At 40.1% G+C, this 17,153-nt stretch overlaps 1 protein-coding gene across 3 annotated transcripts; it reads right to left on the bottom strand.

The window, feature by feature from the left end:
- Nucleotides 1–1,513: 1,513 nt before the first annotated feature.
- LOC129641691 (olfactory receptor 8S1-like) lies at nt 1,514–15,970 on the bottom strand. 3 transcript variants are annotated; one of them, XM_055566321.1, is made up of 5 exons: nt 14,927–15,970; nt 9,696–9,936; nt 7,035–7,126; nt 6,258–6,326; nt 1,514–1,886 (listed from the first exon to the last, which is right to left on the bottom strand). In XM_055566321.1, the coding sequence occupies exon 1, from the start codon at nt 15,864–15,866 to the stop codon at nt 14,928–14,930; it is 939 nt and encodes a 312-aa protein (XP_055422296.1). In that variant the 5' UTR covers nt 15,867–15,970; the 3' UTR covers nt 1,514–1,886; nt 6,258–6,326; nt 7,035–7,126; nt 9,696–9,936; nt 14,927. The 3 variants fall into 3 exon arrangements, with proteins under 3 accessions (XP_055422296.1, XP_055422297.1, XP_055422298.1); XM_055566322.1 differs by lacking the exon at nt 7,035–7,126; XM_055566323.1 differs by lacking the exons at nt 7,035–7,126; nt 9,696–9,936.
- Between the last annotated feature and the right edge of the window lie 1,183 nt (nt 15,971–17,153).

Genomic DNA, 17,153 nt, shown 5'->3' with positions numbered 1-17,153 from the left:
TACTACTGTAGTAGTACCTAGTGACAAAAATCTGCATGTAGTTCATGCAGAGCCCATGTAGTTCACACCCATATTGTTCAAGGGTCAACTGTAATACCAGGAAAGAATGAAGGGTATTAAAATAAGATTCCCAAGGACAGATACAAGGGGAATAGCATCACCTAAAGAGGTAGTTTAAAAAGTGGAAACTGCAAATAGACTGGTGGAGTTGTCTTTAGAATCAGGAGACAGAGCCAGGAGATTCAAAGAGCAAAGTCTCTGAACTTTCCTGGTGGTCCAGGTGTTAAGACTTCACCTTCCGCTGTAAGGCGTGTGGGTTCAATCTCTGGTCAGGGAGCTAAGATCTGGCATGCTTTGTGGCTAAAATAGCAAAACAGAACAGAAGCAATTTTGTAGCAAATTCAATAAAGACTTTTAAAAAACAGTCCATATAAAAAATGTGTTTTTTTTGAAAAAGCAAAGTTTCAAGAGAAAGACATCATCTGTAGTGCCAAACTGTATCAACACAATTAGGATGGAAGAATCTAGAGGCATTAGTTGAAGAATTATCCCTTGAGACTAAGTCCATTGCTTTAAATAAGTTTTTTCTGATGTTCCCCACCCAAATTATTTTATTATCTATCATCAACTGGCTTAAAGCTCAACATTCAGAAGACTAAGATCATGGCATCTTGTCCTATCACTTCATGGCAAATAGATGGGGAAACAGTGGAAACAGTGTCAGACTTTATTTTGGGGAGCTCCAAAATCACTGCAGTTGGTGATTGCAGCCATGAAATTAAAAGACGCTTACTCCTTAGAAGGAAAGTTATGACCAACCTAGATAGCATATTGAAAAGCAGAGACATTACTTTGCCAACAAAGGTCCATCTAGTCAAGGCTATGGTTTTTCCAATCGTCATGTATGGATGTGAGAGTTGGACTGTGAAGAAAGCTGAGTGCCAAAGAATTGATGCTTTTGAACTGTGGTGTTGGAGAAGACTCTTGAGAGTCCCTTTGACTGCAAGGAGATCCAACCAGTCCATTCTAAAGGAGATCAGTCCTGGGTGTTCATTGGAAGGACTGATGCTGAAGCTGAAACTCCAATACTTTGGCTACCTCATGCGAAGAGTTAACTTGTTGGAAAAGACTGTGATGCTGGGAGGGGTTGGGGGCAGGAGGAGCAGGGGACGACAGAGGATGAGATGGCTGGATGGCATCACCGACTCAATGGACATGAGTTTGAGTAGACTCTGGGAGTTGGTGATGGACAAGGAGGCCTGGCGTGCTGTGATTCATGGGGTCACAAAGAGTCGGACACAACTGAGGGACTGAACTGAACTGAACGGAGTTCTACTAGTACTCTGTGCACTGAGTCTGAAATTGAACTTACACTATTGGATATAATAGTTACCTGTTTATGTATCTGTTGTTCTCTTTTAAAGGCAATGTCTCTTTTTGCTGTGTCTTTATTTCATGTTTGTTTCTTGACAGTACCTGGATGGTGAATCACCTTTACCCTCTATGAGAATCCCTTTAACAGATAGGAGAGAGATAGGGATGAAGGCAACAGAGTTGAGAGGGGATTGCTATTTATTTTATTTTTAAATGTGAGTAACATGGGCACATGGATACTTGTAGAAATGAAAATGTAACCAAATGCAGGTTTGTGTACCCAACACATAGTGAGGCCAAACAATCTAGAAACATTGGAGTTTGGAGCAGAGAAAAGTTCATTGCAGGACTGTGCAAGGAGATTGGTGGTTCATGCTTCCCAAACCCTGAACCCTTTAAAGGCTCTCAGCAAAGCATTTTTAAAGGCAAGGTGAAAGAGAGGCATGGTGGTAGTTGCAAACTTCTTGGTGCAGGAATCGTTTGTTCTTTCATCTGTCCATGTAGGTCAAGTCCTGTAAACAGTAACAAAACGAATCTTATTCTCTATTCTGCAGCTTTTTATCTCTATATGAATGTGATCTCGGAGAGGCAGAAGTGAGCAGTGAGCAGTGGCTTGAAATGAGATCATAATTCCCTCCCAGGAATTGGACCTAGGTAGCTGGATGAAAACCAGAAATCCTAGCTGCCAGCCTACCAGGGGCTAGAGGCTAGAAGCAAAGTTGCCCCCATTGAAAAATGCATCTCTCAAGGAGGAAAACTGTAAAAGCTAGTATAAAGTTTGTTATTAGAGACATAGCACAACAAGTGGGAGAGCACATAGAGAAACATTTTGTTTAGTTAAGACAGAAGCAAGGCAGAGATACACACTCTGGAGAGTAAGGATGTGGGCTTCCCCACTAATGAGGAGGAGCACAGTAAAGAGGCAGTTAAGTCACTTACATAGGGCAGTTCTTCCGGGTCTTTGTTTATCTTTGGCCAATTATTTAGTTTCTTTTTCCACCCCTAACTGTCTCTAGGGCCCTGTCCAACATGTGTGCACAACTTTTTTCCAAGATGGATTCCAGTCCAGGGGCCTTTGGTCATGGCTTGCCATCACTGACTCTGGGTGATGCCCTCCTCTTTAATACACAGAACTGTACAAAAAAGATCTTCACGACCAAGATAATCATGATGGTGTGATCACTCACCTAAAGCCAGACATCCTGGAATGTGAAGTCAAGTGGGCCTTAGAAAGCATCACTATGAACAAAGCTAGTGGAGGTGTGGAATCCCAGTTGAGCTATTCCAAATCCTGAAAGATGATGCTGTGAAAGTGCTGTCAATATGTCAGCAAATTTGGAAAACTCAGCAGTGGCCACAGGACTGGAAAAGGTCACTTTTTATTCCAATTCCAAAGAAAGGCAATGCCAAAGAATGCTCAAACTACCACATAATTGCACTCATCTCACACGCTAGTAAAGTAATGCTCAAAATTCTCCAAGCCAGGCTTCAGCAATACGTGAACTGTGAACTTCCAGATGTTCAAGGTGGTTTTTGAAAAGGCAGAGGAAACAGAGATCAAATTGCCAACATCCACTGGATCATGGAAAAAGCAAGAGAGTTCCAGAAAAACATCTATTTCTGCTTTACTGACTATGCCAAAGTCTTTGACTGTGTGGATCACAATAAACTGTGGAAAATTCTGAAAGAGATGAGAATACCAGACCACCTGACCTGCATCTTGAGAAACCTATATGCAGGTCAGGAAACAACAGTTAGAACTGGACATGGAACAACAAACTGGTTCCAAATAGGAAAAGGAGTATGTCAAGGCTGTATATTGTCACCCTGCTTATTTAACTTCTATGCAGAGTACATCATGAGAAACGCTGGGCTGGAAGAAGCACAAGCTGGAATCAAGATTGCCGGGAGAAATATCAATAACCTCAGATATGCAGATGACACCACCCTTATGGCAGAAAGTGAAGAGGAACTAAAAAGCCTCTTGATGAAAGTGAAAGAGGAGAGTGAAAAAGTTGGCTTAAAGCTCAACATTCAGAAAACGAAGATCATGACATCTGGTCCCATCACTTCATGGCAGATAGATGGGGAAACAGTGGAAACAGTGTCAGACTTTATCTTTTTGGGCTCCAAAATCACTGCAGATGGTGACTGCAGCCATGAAATTAAAAGATGCTTACTCCTTGGAAGGAAAGTTATGACCAACCTAGATAGCATATTCAAAAGCAGAGACATTACTTTGCCAACAAAGGTCTGTCTAGTCAAGGCTATGGTTTTTCCAGTGGTCATGTATGGATGTGAGAGTTGGACTGTGAAGAAGGCTGAGCGCCGAAGAATTGATGCTTTTGAACTGTGGTGTTGGAGAAGACTCTTGAGAGTCCCTTGGACTGCAAGGAGATCCAATCAGTCCATTCTGAAGGAGATCAGCCCTGGGTGTTCTTTGGAAGGAATGACACTAAAGCTGAAACTCCAGTACTTTGGCCACCTCATGCAAAGTGTTGACTCATTGGAAAAGACTCTGATGCTGGGAGGGTTTGGGGGCAGGAGGAGAAGGGGACGACAGAGGATGAGATGGCTGGATGGCATCACTGACTCGATGGACTTGAGTCTGAGTGAACTCTGGGAGTTGGTGATGGACAGGGAGGCCTGGCATGCTGCAATTCATGAGGTCTCAAAGAGTTGGACACGACTGAGCGACTGAACTGAACTGAGCCTTTTTTTGCATGTGCAGAGTCTCCTTTGCCTCAGGGAAGGGAAATATGTGACCTTTTGATCTTTTACTCAAACTGGGGTTAGCCCCTCTCTTGTCCTTGCCATAAGGTAATCTTAAAGTATCCACAAGAAACAAAGCCTGGCTCTTTTACCCTGTTTCTGTTGTTACTTCTATAATAAGAAGATATAAGAAGTTGTTACTTCTTTCTGTTGTTACTTAAAATGCCTAACATGGAGCCCACCTATTTCCTGTCTCAGAAAATGCAAACAGGAGACTAGTTGTAAGAGTCCCGGCCTGAAGCTCATCTGTCACCTCCCTCAAATGAAAGAATGTTATACCTTTAAAGGTCAGAGCTTTGAGAATGGGCTCTCCTGTATGTTTCAGGCTATAGGCAGCATTCTTTTACAAAAGGTGCAAAGTCAGTATGACTAAGCACAGGCATCAGAACACAAAAGTTAAAGAAACAGGTCAAACATGGAGTTAGATTTGTTCTTTACTATTACAGCTGGACTCCTAGTTAAGTTTATGAGAAAGAATAATTCATAGAATCAGGCTATGTTTGAAGCAGAATCCAATTCCATACAGGTTAATGTTCTGAATACAGAAATGGGGACGGTGGATGGGACTTGTGAATGAAATGAAAGAATAGGGTTCAGGATGGGGAACACATGTATACCTGTGGCGGATTCATTTTGATATTTGGCAAAACTAATACAATTATGTAAAGTTTAAAAATAAAATAAAATTAAAAAAAAGAATAAATTGGCAAAGCTATTGAAGGCACAATCCTAAGAGTTGCTAAAATGATTTGCCATAGGTTCAGGATACAAAGAAATTAAATGAAGCTCTGATGAGTGATAGGGTGATGAAAGGAATGGGCTAAAGAACTGAAATATTTAGAGATCTGTACTGTTAGTAAAAATATGAGAGGCTGGAAGATAGAAGATTATAATCAGAGATTGAAGATTACAGAGGTGAGACCACTCAGATAAGACGGATGGTCATATTTTGAGGTCAGCATATAAGCACAGAGCTGAAATCAAGTTGAAGGACAGTAAAGAGTTGTATGTTATAGAATTTGAGATCAAGTTATTATATGATTTATTAATAAATGCTAATGTTTCCTATTATGTCAGGGACTGAGATTTGAGAGGAAGACTTTGAGCTCAGTACCAAAGAGAGAGAAGGATGAACAATGGCAAATATTGGTGAAGAGACCACTTTTTCTTGATTAGAGTAAGGATAATGAGGATTGAAGAGTTTCAAGAACTATTTAGTTGATAAAGTTGGAAGGACTTGGTGGTAGTTGGTATGGGGAGTGAGGGAGAAAGAAGAGGAGGGTGATTACTAGGTCTCCCAACTTGGGAGCTGAATGGATAGTGTCACTAATGACTGAGATACCAAATTCAAGAAATTAACTTAAGGGGGAAATAATATAATTTAAACTTGTTTTTTTTTTTTAATTTTATTTTATTTTTAAACTTTACATAATTGTAAACTTGTTGATACAGGAACATCAATGGGATGTAAAGAGTGAGATATCAAGAATCCAAATGCATAAAGGCATAAACTCTAGGAAGGATTCTAGTCTGGGATGCATGCTTTGGCATTAGGCTGGAAATTAAACCACAAGATTGGCTCTGAACTCCTACCGAGAGTGAGTAGAATGAGGTAAACCATGAACAATGAACAGAATCTTAGAGTATGCCAACATTAAGGGATGGGCAGAAGAGCATTTCTAGTGGCCATAGTCAAATATAGCTGAGAGCTTTGGAATAATAAATGTTGCAAAAGACTATAGGATTTTGCATTTAAGCTATTTTGAAGCTAAAACTACTTTAGGACTTGGGGTTAGGTGGTGAATATATATTAGGTTTATCACATTTCACCCTGGTAGCAAATAACCTCAAACCCTCAATGAATTAAAACAAGTATTTATTTCTTGCTCATGAATATGGCATCCATCTTGGATTGGTTCTGGTTTGCCTGAGCTCATTTGGGATTAGATTCAGTTCAGCTTTGTGTGTCTCTCATTCTGGTACCCAGGATGAGCATCAGTAGCTACCCAGTGGCTATTTTTGTGGCAGAGGGTAAGCATTTAGGAAGCAAACTGAAAGGCACAGTCCCTTAAATTTTCTACTAAGAGTTGTACACTGTCAGTTCTACTCACATTTCACTTGTCAAAGCAACCCCAAATGGCCAAGTCCCATTCAGTAGGAGTTGGGAAATCATGCCAATCCTAAAAGTAGAGGGAGGCGAGTATCAGGACTTGATGAACAGTAAACCTGTCTAAATACAGTTAGTAAACATGGGTAAAGGGGAAGGTCAAATACTCTTTAAGAAGTTGAAAGATAGCCAATAATCATAACAATTAATATGGGCTTCCCTGGTGGCTCAGACAGTAAAGAATCTGCCTGCAATTTGGAAGACCTGGGTTGGATCCCTGGGTGGGGAAGATCCCCTGGAGGAGGGAATTGCAACCCACTGCAGTTTTCTTGCCTGGAGAATCTCAACGGACAGAGGGTCCTGGTGGGCTACAGTCCATGGGGTTGCAGAGTCAGACATGACTGAGTGACTAAGCACAGCACAGGAATACGGGTCAAGTACTATTTTAAGCTTTTAACGTATAAGAGTATACTTTAATCAATATAACCTCCCTATAAATAGGTAATATCATCAACCTATTTTATAGATTAGGAAACCAAGGCAGGAAAGGTTCAGCATCATGCTCAAAGTCATTTAAGTAAAAATATCAGAGCATAGGACCATGAGTGAGTGACAGTCACTCAGTCGTGTCTGACTCTTTGGGGATCCATGGATTATAGCCTGCCAGGCTCCTTTGTCCGTGGAATTCTCCAGGCAAGAATACTGGAGTGGGTTACCACTGAGTTTCGGTTAAAGCAAAAGACTGCTGCTTAATCCCCAGAGACAAAGACAGCATACTCACCTTTCTCCTACTCTAAATCAGGGAGTCTTATTATCTTTTAAGTGCTTCTTGAGGTTCATCAGCAGAAAAAGTCTTGGCCTTTATTTCTGTGACTGAAATAATTTTCAGTTATCTGTATGCACACCACAAAGTTCATCATCTTTGTTTCTTGGCTATAAATGCAAGATGTTTTCCATAATATCAGTACCATCATACCTTTGCCTGATGGGCTGTGTATGTTATTTTTTTTAATCTGTAGCCTCAGGAGTGGAACTATATAACTTTATTTTTTATGTATGACAATAATTTATCTTTCAAGCTGTCATTTAGGTGTGATACAGAAGCTTAGTTGAGTCATTTGATTATGAATGCAATGACATTTAGTAATTTCTCATTTAAAATTTAAAACTTATTATAATTCATGATTTTCACCTTTTGTCTCTTTCCAGGGGTCAGTGTTATGCTCCTGGTCTGGCACGGACTGTGATGTTATTGAGGAGTAGCATCTGTTTCTCAGTGTTTATCTTTGTCCTGTGCTGTTCTCCTACTCCACAAGTAAGTCATCCCTTCTTGTCCTCAGGCATTTCCCCACCCTTCTCTCTGGGAAATCTATCATGATGTGAATCTTCCTGATTCATTTTCTGGCAAGACTGGGCATTCTGATTCTTCTCATTCAACTACATCTTATTCCCCTCATGGGACACTTTGCAGGCGTTTGCTGTCTCATATTAAGCTTATAGCCTTGAACCTCTAATAGGGAGCCATTCTCCCCGTCCTTTCCCATGCATTCTAAGATCAAGGAAAGTCAGGAGAATGTCTCCTGCTCACTTACATTGTGGAGGGACCTATAAAAATCAAAATGGAGTCTAATAAATGCTTTCTGCTTCTGTAACTCAGTTTGCCTCTTGCATGATCATGTAGATCACGTAGTTTTGGAGAAATGGAAACTTACAACAATGCCAGGAACTTAAACTTATCTCACTCACCCTGCTTCTTGCAATTACCCAGTCCCTGTAATCTTGCTTAGCCATGCTTGTCTGTGTGAAGGTCAGGCAGTTCCCCACCCGCCTCCCCATCCTGCATGCCTAAAGTATCCAATAGAAAATATAGAATGCAAACCTGGAATTGGGATCCTATAAAGGAACTGTACACCAACAGCTGGGGCTCAGAGCTTGGAGTGTTGACTCCTCTGGGCCACCAGTGTAATAAACCTCAGCTCTCCAACGCTCTTGAGTGTTGCTTGGTTTCTCAACAGACAGTTTCTGCAACAACATCTAATAATTCATACAGCCTTTTCTGGTCTTGGTTGGAGTATAACTCCTTTGTCCAAGGGATTCTTCAGGCAAGAATACTGGAGTGGATTGCCATTTCCTTCTCCCGGGGATCTTCCTGACTCAGGTTCAAACCCTGGTCTTTTGGCATCATATGCCGAGTCTTTACCATCTGAGCCACCAGGAAAGCCCCCTTGGTTGTTATACAAGACCAGAAAAATCTCTGTAGTTAATTCTCAAAGGGATTTACATCTTTCTGATCTACACGTAGAAGGAGGACTCCGTTCTCCTTCACATTTACATCTCCAAACTTAAAGAAGGGGGAATATTTAGTACACACAAATGTTTCAAATATTGTCCAAGGATGGAAGACAGAATGACAAGACCCATATTCTAAATACTGCTGCTGCTGCTGCTGCTGCTAAGTCACTTCAGTCGTGTCCGACTCTTTGCGACCCCATGGACGGCAGCCCGCCAGGCTCCCCCGTCCCTGGGATTCTCCAGGCAGGAATATTGGAGTAGGTTGCCATTTCCTTCTCCGGGGCATGAAAGTGAAAAGTGAAAGTGAAGTCGCTCAGTCGTGTCAACTCTTCGCGACCCCATGGACTGCAGCCTACCAGGCTCCTCCGCCCACGGGATTTTCCAGGCAAGAGTACTGGAGTGGGGTGCCATTGCCTTCTCTAATTCTAAATACTAACTCTCTTGAATTTTCTCTTTTCTCTCCTTCCCTGTTTAGTGAGGGAATGCCTAGTTGTGTTCTCTTTAAAACGTTTTTTACCTTTTCAACTTAAGATTCCAAAGATTTTTATGTCTTTGTTCTCTGTTTTCTCTATGCTTGGGCAAGAGGTGTGGATTTAGGGGAATAAGTGAATTAAAGCCTAAGTTGGAAGGAAATATCACAGTTCTATTAGTACTTTTCAACACATCCTCTCAAATGCTTTCCAATTGTTTATTGCCACTTGATCTGCTCACTAGATTCATGATGGTGATAGGTCAGTTATTATAATATCATAACAGCAATCAAGCATGTCACACAAATGCTCATTTCCCTAGCTATTCATGCAATGACTTTCACTTCTTTCATATATTTAATTGCTATAGATATCATTTGCTTTTTATAATCTGTTGACAAAATTGATTGAGAAGTCCTGTTTCTGTTTTGTTTTTATGTTTTATTCTCTTCTATTTTTCTTTACAATTTTGCCATTTCTTATAGACAAGAATGCTAAAGTTTTGGAGGGATGTATTTACCTCTGAAGACTGTTTTTCAGTTCCAAAATTCTCTGAATGGATTAACTTATGCTGGGAAGGCTGGACACTGGAGTTCATTTTGGTTGACAATTTGGTGACACAAATCAAATTAAACTATTCTGAAACCAAACCAAACCAAATGAAATTTAGAGTAGCTCACCTTAGAGTGGTGGGAGAATGGACAGGTCTTAGATGTGCTAAGACATCTATATGTGTTTTCCTGCTCAATCCCACCTCTTCTTTTTTCTGTTTATGTCCTCTAGAGGCATCAATTTGAATGAGACTGATGACTGGGCCAAATACTGGGAAGGGTTGGAGAAAGAGAAATCGCACCATCTCTAGTGATGCTGTCTTGTCTTTTCACTCTTTTCCTTTTCCTTTTGGGGGTTGATGGATACTTTCTGGGTGTATAGAAAAATATATGAAAGTTAATTAATTTTAAGTATTGTTTATTTCATTCACTTAAGTGTGGAATAAATCTAATCGAGTAAATCAGAATTAAGGTAGAAAAGCCTAACCTTTCTGAAAATTCCACTGATTTCTGTCCGTAAACCACTATTATCACATTAAAGATGATTATCCCTGGGCCAAGGTTGGGACTGTGATTTCCTGGCTTATTTCCTCTCCTACATTCATCCTTACCACGAGCAATGCAGTCCTTCTTAAAAGGGCTCTTAAAATTTTTGTTGGATTGCTCTCATGGATATGAGATTTAGTATCGATATCTAGGAGCAGAGTGCCAAAAAGTGACTTGAAGTCCTTTAGATTCCCTATCTCTTCAGCACCTTTATTCTTTTTTTAAAAAATTAATTAATTTATTTTAATTGGCAGCTAATTACAGTGTTATGAGCACCTTCATTCTTTGATCACAGATGTATTTTCACATGTGGGGGAAAGTGACAATTTAGGAGATTAGGATTAACATATATTGTTGTTCTTTATTTGCTAAGTTATGTCTGACCCTTTTGTGACCATGTGGACTGTAGCCTGCCAGCCTCTTATACGCTGCTGCTACTGCTGCTGCTAAGTCGCTTCAGTCATGTCTGACTCTCTGCGACCTCATAGACAGCCTCCTACAAGGCTCCCCTGTCCCTGGGATTCTCCAGTCAAGAACACTGGAGTGGGTTGCCATTTCCTTCTCCAATGCATGAGAGTGAAAAGTGAAAGAGAAGTTGCTCAGTCGTGTCCGACTCAGCGACCTCATGGACTATAGCCCACCAGGCTCCTCCGTCCATGGGATTTTCCAGGCAAGAGTACTGGAGGGGGTGCCATTGCCTTCTCCGTTTTATACGCTACTATGTATAAAATAGATAATTAACAAGGAACATAGAGTAGTATACAGTAGTATAGCACAGGAACTATACTCAGTATTCTGTAATGACCTATATGGGGAAAGAACCTGAAAAAAATGAATACGTATATATGTATAACTGATTCACTTTGCTGTACACCTGAAACTACCACAACCTTGTAAATCAACTCTACTCCAATAAAAAGAAAATTCTTTTCACAGTCTGTCATGAAATACCTTGCAAACTCACCTAGCGCTTTGCTACACCTTTTATGTAGAATTTTCAGATTCTTCACTGTCAGGCAAGATTTTTGGAAGGCCAGAGATAGGAAGCATTCTAAGAGTGGGAGGTCATATGACTATTCTGCTGCTGCTGCCGCTAAGTCACTTCAGTCGTGTCTGACTTCGTGCGACCCCATGGTTGGGGACTTTACCTGGCCTTTTATTTTTCCACCGGTGAACCAGGAAATGAAGTGTTAACCTGTTTTAAAGATCTTTAAGTATAAATTAAATTTACTTTCATTTATTTACTTTTTGACCACTCTGCACGGAATGCTGGATCTTAGTTTCCCGACCATGCACCCTGCAATGGGAGTGCAAATTCTTAACCACTGGACTGCCAGGGAAGTCCAAAGTATAAATTAAAGGGTAACCCAAGATGATGACTGAATTAAGAGGCACTATTCTCTATTTTATGACCAAGATTTAAGAATTTGTTTTCTAAGTGTTAATGGAAGAGGTATCAATGTTATTATGAGTCTGTTAATTTATTAGCACCTGTCCTGATTTGTGAGGAGGAACACTTTCTCATTGACTCCAGCAATGGCTCTTTAGGTCTTTCATGTATTCAGTTCTGGGCTTCTTTCAGATCTCAGAGAAGAAGCTGTTTATGCTTTAGTATCCAGTCAAATAGCTATGAGAAGTTTCCTCTGGGTCTCCTAGCCAAGCACACAAGGATGAGGCATCCACTGAAACAGCAGTATAGGCTCAGTTCAGTTCGGCAACCTTTAGAGGCAAGCCCTCCCAAACAGTGGGAGCAACAGTCAGGAAAAAGGGAAGAATGAGTTCAATAAATGGGCTGTCCCATTGAAATACAATACTTGAAATTGTGATGTAGATGTACACTTGGCCTGGTTGTAATCTGTCAGTCCAAATTAGTTACATAGTTCTTCATTAATTTTGTTAAGAAGTTGTAAAACTTAATATTCCCTTCTTCAAAAACACATCTCCCTACCAATGTGTGAGAGACAATGGTGATATGCCTCCACAGGTAGTAGAGATCATACATGGGAATATTTTTTGGTGTAGTTTTTGGTGTAGTTTAATTTTCTTATTTATTGAAGGTGTAGTTAACAAGGTGTGGTTAACATTACTGTATTCTGCACTACAATTTTTTTTATAAGGTAGAACTCATGTTAGGTGTTCTTGAGACAGTATTAAAAGAAGTAATTAAGTGTACTCATCTTAATGGTACAGCTTGATGGATTTTGATATACGTGTGCACCTCAACACAGATCAAGATACAAAACCTTTCATCAGTTTCGGAAGCTCCCTCATGCTGCTTCCCAGTCAATCCATTCCTCATTGATAGCCATTATCTTGATTCCACTAATAAATGTATTAATGTTACATTTCCAGTCAGTTTTTAACATCATGTGAAAGTGTTAGCTGCTCAATCATGTCCGACTCTTTGTGACCCTGTGGACTGTAGCCTGCCAGGCTCCTCTGTCCATGGGACTTTCCAGGCAAGAATACCGGAGTGGGTAGCCATTCCTTTCTCCAGGGGATCTTCCCGACCCAGAAATTGAATCTTAGGTCTCCTGCATTGCAGGCAAATTCTTTACCATCTGAGTCAACAGGGAAACCCCTTTAATGTCATATAAATGAAATTATAAAGTATACACTCTTCATGTCTGGCTTCTGTTACACAATATCCATGAACTTCATCTATTTGTTGTTTCCAGTTTTTTTTAATTGCTATATAGTACTCCATTGTATAAATATACTATATGTACGAGTTTATTTACTCATTCTGCAGGTGGTAGATATTTGGGTTTATTACATATTTTGGTTACAGTGAATAAAACTGTCACAAACATTCTAATAATGTCTTTGCTGGATAATTAAACTTGTTTCTTTTTATATATATGTAAGAGTATAATTAATAGATCTTAGATATGTGGTTTTGATTTACCGCAGATTTCCCCTAAGTGATTGAACCAGTTCACATTCTCACTTATCAATGTTTGTGAGCTCATTTGTGCCACTTCCTCATCAAGACTTAAAGACTTTGAGTGTTTTAGACTTTTACTATTTAGAATGGTTTCATTTATATACAGCTTGCTGCTGCTTCTGCTAAGTTGCTTCAGTCGTGTCCGACTCGGTGCGACCCCATAGACGGCAGCCAACCAGGCTCCCCTGTCCCTGGGATTCTCCAGGCAAGAACACTGGAGTGGGTTACCATCTATACAGCTTAAGAACTCGCTAAACTCATAGTTCCCTTCCTTTTATCTTTGTTTTGTGTTGTGTTGAAGTGGCACAGACAAGGCTGAGGATGAAACCTTATCTATAAGGATGGCAAAACAAATGGATGGAAGAAACCTGAATCACTGATGATTCTATTTAGATATTCAACCAATTATAGAACCATCTATCTCCATGAAAGTGAAAGTGTTAGTTGCTCAGTCATGTCTGACTCTTTGTAACCCTGTGGACTGTGGCCAACCAGGCCCCTCTGTCCATGGAATTCTCCAGGCAAGAATATTGAAGTGGGTAGACATTCCCTTCCAGAGAATCTTCCCAACCCGAGATCAAACCCGGGTCTCCTGCACTGCAGGCAGATTCTTTACCATCTGCCTAGTGGTGGTTACCTGAGCCACCAGGGAACCCAATAGCTATTGATAATTCAGTGATAAATATTCTTTCATGTTTGTTTGTTTAAAAATTTTATTTTTTGTTCATCATGAATTTTTGCAATAATTTTTTTCATATAAATTTATTTATTTTAATTGGATGCTAATTACTTTACAATATTGTATTGGTTTTTCCATAAATATTCTTATGGTTTATGTTAATGTTCATCACATATTTGTCATTTGAAGATGAAAACACTTTATAAAGAAATCTTACATTAAGTATCTTTAATAGCAGTTCAGTTTTGCTGTTTTGTTCATATAGTTTTAAGGGTTCATTGTTAAGTTTAATCCTGGGATTTTATGTTGATGTTGTAACAGCAATGAATAATTTTCTATGTTAACATATTTTTTGTCTGTTCACTGGATTTTGGTGTATAGAAACTATTTTTGTATCAATATATTAAGATTTTTGCATCATTTAAGTCTTGAATACTAATAAGTTTTCATTTCTAATGGAATTCTTAGATTTTCCAGATAGAAAATTTCATCATTGCCAATATTTGTAGATATTTCTTTCCTCAAGCAAAATTTAAATCTTATATCTATCTTCATCTAGCTGCAGTAGGGGGAAATTACATGGTCTTATTAAGTACTATGGTAATTATTCTTTTATTGCTAATTACTTTAGCTATAATTCCTCCAATCTGATTTGATCACAAACCTTCTGGTGGGCTATTGATTAAAGTTAAATATTTTTAAATGAAATATAAAGTCTCTTTTGAATCTTTCATTATTAAGCATTTCAGATTGATTTTTTGGTAAATTTTATTCTATTTTTTTTTGAGAAATCAAGCCACCTATGTATGTTAACTTTCCACCCTAATTAATTTCTTGTCTTATTAGTGTGCTTGTGGAAGAATGCTTTCATATTCTTTCCCAATCAATAGAGCATAGACTTTTCAAATGGAAGTTTAAAATATATGCCTCTACTTTTCAATAACAAGATATGGTGCTCAGGCAAGCTCTAGGATCTTTTGTGTACCCTATTTGACTCTGTGTTGAGGCAGGAAGGAGGCTTCCCCAATGACTCAGTGGTAAAGAATCTGCTGGCAGTGCAGGAGACACGGGAGACATGAGTTCTAAAAGAGATAGACACGACTGAGCGAGAGCAACGAGCGCGAGAAGGAAGAGACAACAGAAGACAAAGCTCAATCTTTGCAGTTTTGATGAGTAAATGTAACTTACTTCAATGCCTAAAATATTGCGAATATTTTCCCAGTGTCCTTTTCACAGCTGTCTTTACTTCCTGGTTCCTTAGGCTGTAGATAAGGGGATTCAGCATGGGTGTGATCACACTGTATTGTAAGGAAGAGAGCAAATCCAGGGAGGAACCAGAGGAAGGCATGAGATAGCGAAGCATACCTGAGCCAAAGAACAGGATCACTGCGATGAGGTGGGAGGAGCAGGTGGAGAAGGCTTTGCTCCTGCCTGTGGTGGAGCTGATGCTCAGAATGTGGAATATAATACGAACATAGGAGAAGAAGATTGGGAAGAAGTTTCCAAGCCCGAGGAATATAGTGGAGAAGGACAAGATACTGATATTGATGGAGATATCAGAGCAAGACAGAGGGAAGAGGGAGGGAAGCTCACAGGTGTAGTGGTGGATGGTTTGAGCATCACAGAAATCCAGGTTAATAGCCAAGAGCACAATGATGACTGCATTGAGAGAGGCCAGGCCCCAGGAGCCCCACACCAGCCCCTTGCAGAGCTGGTTGCTCATCACCTGGTTATAGAGTAAGGGATGGCAGATGGCGGCATAACGGTCGTAGGCCATGACTGAGAGCAGACAGGCTTCATTTCCCGCAGTAAGAAACACAAAGAAGACCTGGGCTAGACAGCCCTCTACTGAGATGGTCTTCTTCTCAGACAGGAGGTCCTTCAGGAGCTTGGGCACAGTGACAGAAGAGAAGCAGAGGTCTAGGAATGATAGATTACTCAAGAAGTAGTACATGGGCGTGTGGAGGTGGGAGTCAGTCCTGATCACTAATATCATTGTCAGGTTCCCCAGTAGTGTCTGGAGGTAAATTCCCAGGAATAATACAAAGATCAGAGCTTGGATGTGGGGGTCGTCAGACAGCCCAGTGAGAATAAACTGGGTGATGGTGCTGTGGTTCCTCAAGGCCATTTGTTGAGATTATTTTCCTGTAATAAAATAAAGGAGAGGTGAGATCGCCTATGATTGTTCCTGTTTCCTTCACAGCATCACCCCTTCTGCTTACACATTTCCCCCTGTGCTGTTTGGGTGGTGTGTTGAGACACTCACTATATCCTTCACTGTACCTCAGCAAGAACTTTTATTCTATGTTGTCAATCACTATTCTTGGATTGCAGTCTTCACATACTTAACAGAGCATCTCATTCCTTTTTTTTATAGGGATTTAATTGGAAAAATAAATATAACTGGCTTCCTTGTACATTCATGGTAGTGAGTTTCCACCTGGATTTTTCCTGTTGTTTCAGTTCAGTTCAGTCACTCAGTCGTGTCCGACTCTCTGCGACCCCATGAATCGCAGCATGCCAGGCCTCCCTGTCCATCACCAACTCCTGGAGTTCACTCAAACACACGACCATTGAGTCAGTGATGCCATCCAGCCATCTCATCCTCTGTCGTTCCCTTCTCCTCCTGCCCCCAATCCCTCCCAGCATCAGTCTTTTCCAATGAGTCAACTCTTTGCATGAGGTGGCCAAAGTACTGGAGTTTCAGCTTCAGCATCAGTCCTTCCAATGAACACCCAGGACTGGTCTCCTTTAGAATGGACTGGTTGGATCTCCTTGCAGTCCAAGGGACTCTCAAGAGTCTTCTCCAACACCACAGTTCAAAAGCATCAGTTCTTCGGCGCTCAGCCTTCTTCACAGTCCAACTCTCATATCCATACATGACCACAGGAAAAACCATAGCCTTGACTAGACGGACCTTTGTTGGCAAAGTAATGTCTCTGCTTTTGAATATGCTATCTTGGTTGGAGAGCCTTATAATAATTTGGTTTTAAGAACCATTATAGTATGGATTTGGAGCAGTTGTTTTAAACTTGTCTCCTTTCCATATCATTATATTTTAGGTCAAAATCATCCAGTGACTTCTAAATTCCTAAGCAGCTCATTAAATTTCCATTAACTTTGTGTGTATAGAGTATCTCAATCACTATCTCAGTTTTTTTCTCAAAGTGATTTTGTGATTTATTTATGGCAGCTAATGATATCCATTTTACTGTTGAAAAATGTGATATTCAGGAAGATTTTGTTATGCCATGTTGACAACAAGTAAAAACCATTGCTTTTTCTAAAACCATTGCTTTTTCTAAAGCCATTGGTTTTTCTAATCTACCAGGTTAGGCTTGATCCATAGGTACTTAGGCCATTTTTCCTGTTCCGGTATTCAGAGTTCTTTCTTATCCATCTTTAACCTACTTTT

This window comes from Bubalus kerabau, chromosome 1, assembly GCF_029407905.1.
Source record: "Bubalus kerabau isolate K-KA32 ecotype Philippines breed swamp buffalo chromosome 1, PCC_UOA_SB_1v2, whole genome shotgun sequence".
Lineage (NCBI taxonomy): Eukaryota > Metazoa > Chordata > Mammalia > Artiodactyla > Bovidae > Bubalus > Bubalus kerabau.
This window is presented reverse-complemented; position numbering and strand designations above follow the sequence as displayed.

Bases quoted from the DNA above. Each gene is read 5' to 3' on its own strand.
- LOC129641691 (XM_055566321.1), bottom strand. From the start codon at position 15,866: ATGGCCTTGAGGAACCACAGCACCATCACCCAGTTTATTCTCACTGGG.